This window comes from Solanum stenotomum, chromosome 1 (genome assembly GCF_019186545.1).
Source record: "Solanum stenotomum isolate F172 chromosome 1, ASM1918654v1, whole genome shotgun sequence".
NCBI lineage: Eukaryota > Viridiplantae > Streptophyta > Magnoliopsida > Solanales > Solanaceae > Solanum > Solanum stenotomum.
In genome coordinates, this window is record NC_064282.1 from 104,347,048 (window position 1) to 104,356,490 (window position 9,443).

Sequence of the window (9,443 nt, forward strand, 5' to 3'; positions counted from 1 at the left end):
AAATTATGGAAAAATTCAACAAAAATATGCCATTCCTTTAGTAAATTTTCGATTAGTGGCACACCTTATAGCAAAAAAATTAATTCCTATTTATCTTTGATAGAAAAAGTAAAAGGTAAAGAATAATCAATGTTAGAAATGACTTTTGTCAACCCTTTCTGTATATCGATTAAATAATTGTATTGACTTTATTTGTTTGATCAAATCAAATCGTTATCGTAAAATTGGTCGAATTGACTAAATGTCACTAGGGTATTTTATTGTTAAAATTGAACTATGCTCAGTTTTGACTTCTTCCAAATGTTAAGAGAATGTTACGAATTACGATATCGATCGCTTGATATTTGTTATGATCATATGTAGAGTACTACGTCAATTTTGCATTGTTTATTTAAACTAGAGAGAAAACAATTGTATAGAGTACATTTAAATTGAGTGATGTCATACAACAATTTCATGTAGTTAAAATAATAAAAATAGATCAGCCAACTCGAAATAGAAGAAATGGGACTGATGTAGAGGAAACAAAAATTAAAATGGCGAAAAAATAATAACATTCGCCTCTTCACTCGAACACTAACTAGTTTTTGTTTTATACAAACAAGCATTCTAATTTCCATATACAGTATATTTTAGACGTGAAATGAAATAACCTGGAAAAAAAAGCAAGAGTTGGGGTTTTATACAAAACTATGATTTACTGCTGCAAACTAACAAATCACTTTGCTGCTGGTGTCTAAGAGAGTCTGATGGCCATTTCTTGAAGAAGTGCCCGCTTCTGTGAAGCGTCAATTACTTGATTGGATTCGGCATTCTCAAGCACATCCGCAATTATTGCTGCTGCATGACCTAGAGGTTCTTCTGCTGCTCTCTTCAGCATGAAGGCCTGTAATTCAGCAGCAAGGACACATTTTAGATAATGTAGCAGTTTTGAGAAATTCGACGAGAAAGCCTCCTCAACTTTTGGCTAAAAAGGAAAGACGCAAAGAATATGCAAGTGATGGGATCGACCTGTCCATGATGAGTAATTGTCAATGTACATGGTTGCTGATACCAAGGTTCACCATCTAATTGAACAGGAAATGCAGCAAAAAGATGAATTTTGATCAACTGACCCTGTGCTAGCCTCCGAGCTTTGGAAAGCCCCACCTGTTTGCACGAGCAGTAACCTTATCACAAAGGAGTGAAACTAAAAGGCAGCGGAAGATCAAATAGACAAATCATGCCAGGTTGACATCTAATTTGGCGATACAAGAAGCAAATTGTTGTGTTATTGAATTAATATCTATACATAAGCCAAGAGACGGACACATTTAACCAGGAATAAACTCATTCTTCAAAAATAAAGAGACAAATAACCATCAAAAAGTGCTTTACCCTTAAACATCTGCAAACAAATGCCTAAGTTGAAGCTAGTTTAACACACTAGAAAATTTCCTCAAGAACCATGAAAATTATTTTTGCCACGTTAATGTGTGTAAAATTGTTTCCAACATACCTGAAGCTTCCCAAGATGCCACGTCCCAGAAATGCCAACAACCTCCAGCATCTTATCATGCATCGATTGAGGATCAAAATTGTCATAGTGTTCATCTTCATTCTGCCACAAGTCTACTCCACCCATGTAGCTACCAATATTGGCTACAAGAACACCTTCTGCATCCTAGAGATCAAGTCAAAAAGTCATAACTCGTCATTAAAGATAAATAATCTTTTAGTTACTTAAGTAGTTTCAAGACTGCGATTACTCGCTAAACATCTCTAAGATGAAAACACTGAATCATCCACCAAATTTCCAATATAAACTTTAGCACCTTTCCTCCACGATGGAAGATTTATTAGTAGTATTTTCAGGGAGTTGAATTATACTTTCGCATCTTCTATTAACTATGAAATTTGGAAAAATATAAACTGAAGGAGTCACATATCAAAGCACTAAAAAAAGCAAGCATTCATAGCTCAAATGTATTTTCCACAAGGACAGTTAAGCCTTTCGACACCACCTCGGGAACTTCAATCTCCACACCATCAACCTCCACCCTAACTTGCCATGGAAAATCCGCAAATGTCCAATCCATGATACTCCTGGCACCTTCTCTGGCATAAAGAACTTTGTTCATGAACTGCAACATTGTTGCAAAGAATTTCAGTCACGAATGCATATAAAATAAAAAGATAATGACATGGAATACAACTCAGTAATATATGCCCAAGAATTCCATACAAATGCCACATACAAGACTAATACACAAATGATGCAGTTCACTACATAAAAAGAAAAAAGGAAACTATCATAGGCAGCAAATCTTAACGTAACAAAACGGCATACGCAAAACCACATTATTAGCCAGTACAGGCCTTGACTACCCAGCTCAGTATACAGACAAATAGGGGTGGACTTAGCTTGCTATTATACTCTTGGTGTAGAATTTATTTCATCTTCATGGAGGAGGGTGGATTTGTCTTGCTATTAAACTTTTTCCAGTATATCCTTATTTATTTTAATGTTACACAAAGGAAAGTAGACTGGATGCTCTGCACTTCATCTTAGTTCACCTGGCTTTTATTTTTCACATGATTCATATCATCAAGTGCACCCATTCCAAATTTCAGCCCAATCAAATGATCGACTGCTTCTAATATATCTCGGAGTAACAAAAATATATTGTTCTGGGGTATATCAAGGTTCCATCTTCGGTTTATATTTCGTCGACCAATCCTTCCTAACTCACATCTTTGTTGAAGAATCTCTTCTGTAATTACTTACATAAGGATTCAGAAAATACCGGATCACCACCTAGTCACCTACACAGGCAAATTGTTGATAAAACTCCAAAGTGGCACTTTCTTTTGACCCAAATTTTTTCTCTCCTTATCCCTCAGAAAGGAGAAAAAAAAATTAAGACAGAAAACATTTTCTAGAATTTATCTTAGATCCCATAAAACTGATGATAGAACTAGAATAGATATGCACAGTTTGAGGATCGTTACATTATGGCCTTCCTCTCAATCCTTAAATACTCAATTTATGTCTGAGGCAAGGTTTGAGCCCATGATGTGCACCTAACCCACCCAACACACCCTGCTCTTACCACTAGATCAAATCCCTGGGGACGATAACAACAGAATGACCAATGTAACAAAAGGAGTCTATCCAGAAGAAGCATGAAAAGTTAACTGGTCATCAGCCGGTAACAGTGAATCCTTTTCACAGAACAGGTCTACTCATTCTAACATGCTTTAGAGACAGCAGAGCATACAGAAACATATATATCACCAACCCCTCAAAGGGATTGATAGTAAGAGTGCAAAGTCAGAAGATTTGAAGCTATCAAACAATGTGCTATTCAATAACCCAAGATACTCGGTCATAAGTATCTTCAAAAATCGATGAGTATCACAAGCGTGCAGATATGCTCATAATCCTGACATTGCCAGAGTGTCATATAATGTCAACACACTAAACCAAACAGGGAAGCTTTACAGTTGGCACCATAATACATGAACAGGGAATGTGCACATAGAATTCAGGACTATAAAATAGAAACATCAAGCTGCAGGTTTAACCATTCTGCATCTGAAGTACGCTAGGACCAAGATATTGTGCAATAGAAGTGTTATATCTCGTCTTGACATAGACGAAAAACACTTGATATGACGAGAAAACATCCACCCTAATATAAAATGACAAGAAAACATCTAGGTCTGAGATATTATGGTAGCTACGTCCCACAAATCCAGATTCTTCTTTGAGGAATTCCTTCTTAACCAAAAAAAATCCAAAAAGTGTAGATCTACTTACCTTATTTGAAGATAATGTCATACAGAACCCAGTGGTGGAGCCAGAAATTTCGCCAAGGGTGTTCAACCTTTAAAGAGTCGATAATTTTTTAGCGGAGTGGGTACACAAAACATTTTTTTTTTTCCGATGAGTAGGTGCACAAAAATTTCTGTGTTTTTTTGTTTAAAAAGAGATTTATATTAAAAAATATAGCTAGTGGGGATCGAACCCAGACCCCCATGAGGTGAACGAGTGTGCCTACCGCCAGACCATCTGCCTTTGCTGTGTCAAAGAGTGTTCAATCAATAAATATCCAGATATTAGACTATATTTGCCTATATACCCGATATAATTTTCCGACGAAGGGTGTTCATTTGACCACCCTTACTAGGCTGTAGCTCCACCCCTGAGAGAACCTTAGTAACCAGGTCGACTCCGTGAAATTTAATTGGAAGAGATGACTGTTACAAGCATATAAATTTTCCACAGTAATTCCATATGTGAACAGTTCAATGACTTTCATTTCCACATACAACAGAGGCAACTAATATCAGGAAGAAATATGGTGAAACTACAAAGAAACTGGGTCGCGAAACCCCCTCAACAGGAATAAGAACACTCTGGAACTATAGCATAAACCTAAGCCTACAGTAAAGTTCACTCATGATGTTGTATGAGGATACGTGAAGGTTTATCATCACTAGATCGACTATCATAGCACAAGTTTGAAGCTACAGACGATTCTTTATCAAACCAAATTTGACAACCCAAATTTGTGTTCAGATGCTCTTGTGGAACATAACTTATGGTTTACATGGCAACTAATTTGTTTGTTTTTTTGCAAACCAAAACCAATTTTATCATGATGGTACACATATAAGTTCATCATCACACATATCGACTATCAAAGCAATAGTTGAAAACTATAGGCCTATTTCTTTATCGAACCAAATCCACTAACCCAATTATCATGCTTCACATGATCTTATGGAACATAATCTGCATACCTGATTGTAGAACTTCTCGGGGTTTTCCTCCCTCATATTATGGATTTCTAATGCAACCTTTGCATCACAACCAACCCCTGGAACATCAACAGGGGACACTCATCAAATTTTGCAAGGAAATAATAATAGAGAATAATATTGGAGAAGTGAGACACTGATCATAATATGCTCCAGTGATGCAAATTTAATATATTGTTTGCCGCTTAGAGAAGATCAGTCACCATACCAAGATAGTTGTTCAAGAACTTTGGGGGTTCAAGCAGCTTTCCATGCTGATTTACTATAGAAACTTTCCATCGATCAAGGATAGTTACTGCTGCTTGTTCTATATCATGCAAAAGTGTGCAAAGACCACCTTGTCTCTCAACTGACCCTAAACCACCTCCCCAGGAAAGAACTCGAGCCAAATCATTTCCCGTCCCGGCGGGGAGTATTGCCACCGGTGGAGGAGAAACATAGTTTTGTTTATCTATGGTATCCAATACCCAGCCAACAGTTCCATCACCTCCACAGACAAGAATCCGGAAGTGTGGCACTGTTCTGAAAAGATGCAGACCAACTTCCGGTCCTTCTGTTGAACTCAATTCAACGACCTAAGTAGCATATCCATGGAAAATCACAGATCAAAACACTAGCTCGCTGGAAAATATTCATGAATCTACTTAGAAGTTAATACACATAAAAGGTATTTAAACAGAAAAGATAAGTTGCATCTTTAATGACGTTCTTAAGGCATTATCAAGTCGCATAAAAAGGAAATTAGCAAGCCGGACACACCGAAACCTGGTAAACAGTAATGTAATCATATAATGCCATATTTATTCTTTTTCCTGACAAGATCTACCTCCATTCACCACAAGACCAAGAAAAGAGTTAGCTTTGATTTACAACTATATTAGTAGTATGAAAAATATCTTATGCAGAAAAGTGGATTTCTTTAATGACAAGTTGCATCTTTAATGACGTTCTTAAGGCATTATCAAGTAGCATAAAAAGGAAATTAGCAAGCCGGACACACTGAAACCTGGTAAACAGTAATGTAATCATATAATACCATATTTGTTCCTTCTCCTGACAAGATCTACCTCCATTCACCACAAGACCAAGAAAAGAGTTAGCTTTGATTTACAACTATATTAGTAGTATGAAAAAATATTTTATGCAGAAAAGTGGATTTCTTAGTTATATGTTTAGATAAATCAATCTTTAATAATGAACATTATTAGGTGGCACACAATTTACAATAGTCCATAGAAATGTGTCAAAACACTTTGTAAAGCATGGGGAGAAAAAGAAGACTGCGCATAAAATAAGACTCGTGGGATTTTTTCCAGCAGCTACAGGCTCTCTAAGCCATTTTAAGGACAGAAGAATCAACTAACAGCCTAGGGTGGTAACATTCCCTAAATGTAATTGTTGTGTTGATTGACACATCTCTACACACGGATAAGATAGCAAGTAGTTCATAAGATGGATGCTAAAAGAACACTGACTAGATAAGGAGCTTCACCTCACCTGAACTGGGTTTAATAGAAGATTCAACCGCTGCCTAAGTGAATCTCCTCGTTGAGCTCCACTTTTCTTGTTTATAAAAACTAGCAGAGGTCTGGCATCTGGAGGCAAATCAGTCAATTCATATTTCTGCCCTATTAATTGAGATTCATCCTTCTGATTAGTGGATGAACTCCTCTTGAAGCTGGGTATAGATATCAACTTTTTAACACCACTGTCTTGGTGGTGATCCGCACCCTCTCTATTTACACCACTACTGCAGTTTTCATCTATATTACCATTACCATTCACTTGATGAGAATCAGCAGTGCATTCAGTAGTTGTGTCCCCAACAACATCACCATTGCTTGTCTCTGCAGAGGTCCCACTCTCATGTTTCTCTTTACTGTGCTTATATTTCTTGCTTTGACTTATTATACTAGCACGGACTGAAGAAGCAATTTCATTGGCACCTTGTGTGATAGAACTCAGCAGTCCTCCCCTGTTAAACTCTTTCACATAAAGTGGCGATAGAATAAGCCTTCTGAAAGGACCCAGGTCACATATATCACCTGTTTCATTGAACATATTGGCATGGCAATCAACATGAACTAGGCGCTGACACCACAAGCAACACCATATAGGGGACCCACCAAGAAATGAACTTGGCTCTTCACAGTAGCTGCAGAAATAAGATTCATCAGGTTGATCAGCTACCTCTGTCCAGCGCACTGCCCACTGATGTACCACATGTGGGTATCCAAACATAGATGCACATTTACAATCCTTGTGAGCACTCGATGAGCAACTCAGATGAGCTGCTGCACCACATATGCTGCAACGATTAAAAAATCTTTCTGAAGCAACAATTGGACCAAGAGTCTGAGATGGAGAAATGGACTTCAAACAGACACAGCATTTTAAACTTTTCCCTCGAGAAACGGTCTCCAAAGCCCAAGTATGAGGAGCCGCAGGGACCTTATTCCTTGTTTTGGGGTTTTTCTTGGACCTGGCTATGGCTTTCATCCAACTACCATTTATGTTCCTTCTCCACTGGAAAGCTGTGTAAAATATAGTTAAAATTCCTACTAAACCAGCAATGAAACAGGAAAGAATAAACAGAGGGGATTCTGCCATCTCAGAAGGATTTTTGCTGATCCAGCTAAGAAGTGGAAACTCTGATTCTCTATAATCTTCCATTTTGGAATTCTATATTTTCATACTTTATACACAATTACACATATGCTAGTATAAATCTGAACCTAGATGAGCATTAGGCTACGAATAATAGCATCATGCACCTCCTTAACACTACCACAATCTAAAGCCATGCTGGCGTTAGTTTCCTCTGCCGAGTTTCATTTTTCCCCAATGATGCCAAACATATTAGCTTTTACTATTAAGTATAAGCAACCAACGACAACACTTGGAAACCTTTGTCCACAGATGATGATACTTCAATTCAACACATCCTTGGAATCCTGCTTAAGTTCTTTTAGACCCCTGAAGGGCCCTAAACCTTTGAATCAACACAACAAGAAACAAAAAATAACCTGCAAAAGTAAAGAAAAACATTTATATCAGACAGTACCCAGAAACATTCCACTAAACCTTAGCTGAGATCATGTAACATTAGCATAATTCTGGCCAAGGGAAAAAACTAAAACATGAAATACATATACCAAATATTAACCAGAAAGTAAAACTATTACTATACTGCATAGCTCCCAAGGGTGTAGTCTAGTAAAGTGGATTGAAAACCATGAGTTCTCATGTTCAAATGTAGCATAGACAAAAATACTAGGTGATTTCTTCCTACGTCTCCTAACATTTTATTCATTTTTTATGACCGTAGTGTCCGGGCCAGCTTTTGTGCACCTCGACTAATTAATTACACAGATATCTTGTGTAACTAATCGATTTGGCGTCCAAACACCAGAGTCACAAGGGAAAAAAAAAACTATTATACCGCATAGACTATTACAAGTAATCTTTTGCACAAGAGATTGCATTTCACAACTATCATTAGCATTGAAGCAAAAACGCTGAACTTGCTTCTCGAGCTAATTGGTTGATCAGAGAAAAAGCAGATTGGTGTAGCGAATCGATAAAACAATTTCCGACGAAATTCCTTAGAAATGATGGAAAATCAAACCAAAAAGTAGTTATACTGATATATTATGAACGAACCGAGAATCAGGAAATGGCTCAAAACGAAGAAAGTAACGTGATCATATATAACTCATAGTTCGTCAATAACATGTCAATCAATTCAGCAAAACCATAACAAATTGGTAGTTAACAACCTCTTACCGAATTAATTAACAAAATTTGAAAGAGAATTGAATTAGCGTCGTGCTCTGTTTGTTCCTCTGAACAAAATCGTAGCTGCAAAACCCTAGGCGTTTGAAGGAAAAATGGAGAATCGGAGTCCAAATCTCTTTTTGCTTTAATCAAATGTAGAATTCAGTCCTCCTTTTTAATTTTGATTCGGTTATTAATTAAGTGTTAGGCAACCAACGGCTTAATTATGAATTTTATTATTTTATTATTATTATACAAGTTTCTAGAGTGTCCTTATGTATATTCCTAATCCTACCTCTAGAGCAGGGGGCGATGCATCGGAGATCCACAGGTCTACACGTGGATTCTCTCAGAGTGTGAGTGTGTCGACACTGGAGGGCCCATGTTCGAATTGGGCCCTTGCTCTGTGGATTTATACTGAAGCAACACGTTGGGGACACGGTACTCATCACCTATGCCCATTGCATTTTTTTTAAAAAAAAAATCGTTTTCTAATTAAATCTTCAATTTCAATAAAACCAGTGATTTGACCCAAAAAACAAAAAGATATTTCAATTAACAAAATAAGGTTTGGATAAGTATACAATTGCTTGTGGCACAATCTTCAACTGTGGGATAAGTTATTTTAAACTTGGCAATTAAATGAGAAATCAAAATTTCATGCCTGAATTATATTTTTAATTTCAGCACTATTTTTTTAATGTTTCGTATCAAACAATCCTAAAGGTCGTTTGATTGGGAATAAACCATTTTGGATTAACTATCTCGGACTAAATTATTTACGAATAAGTTATATCAGGATAAGATATTGCATAATGTATATGAAATAACTTATCTCATCACTAAGATATAGATGGTGA

The 9,443-nt window shown here is 36.8% G+C and overlaps 1 protein-coding gene across 1 annotated transcript; it reads right to left on the reverse strand.

Annotated features, from left to right (window-relative positions):
- Positions 1-531: 531 nt before the first annotated feature.
- On the reverse strand, positions 532-8,803 carry LOC125872565 (diacylglycerol kinase 1-like). The gene is made up of 8 exons (XM_049553307.1): positions 8,593-8,803; positions 6,304-7,832; positions 5,015-5,381; positions 4,789-4,865; positions 2,004-2,123; positions 1,499-1,663; positions 1,012-1,149; positions 532-886 (listed from the first exon to the last, which is right to left on the reverse strand). Exons 2-8 carry the CDS (start codon positions 7,477-7,479, stop codon positions 737-739), a joined length of 2,193 nt encoding a protein of 730 aa, XP_049409264.1. The 5' UTR covers positions 7,480-7,832; positions 8,593-8,803; the 3' UTR covers positions 532-736.
- Positions 8,804-9,443: the final 640 nt, after the last annotated feature.

What these genes read in the sequence shown, in the direction of transcription:
- LOC125872565 (XM_049553307.1), bottom strand. Translation starts at nt 7,479, where the DNA reads ATGGAAGATTATAGAGAATCAGAGTTTCCACTTCTTAGCTGGATCAGC. An exon ending in GTTCTTGAACAACTATCTTG is followed by an intron (nt 4,866 to 5,014) that starts GTATGGTGACTG and finishes TTGATGTTCCAG; the next exon opens with GGGTTGGTTGTGATGCAAAG. An exon ending in GGCATCTTGGGAAGCTTCAG is followed by an intron (nt 1,150 to 1,498) that starts GTATGTTGGAAA and finishes TCGTGCAAACAG; the next exon opens with GTGGGGCTTTCCAAAGCTCG.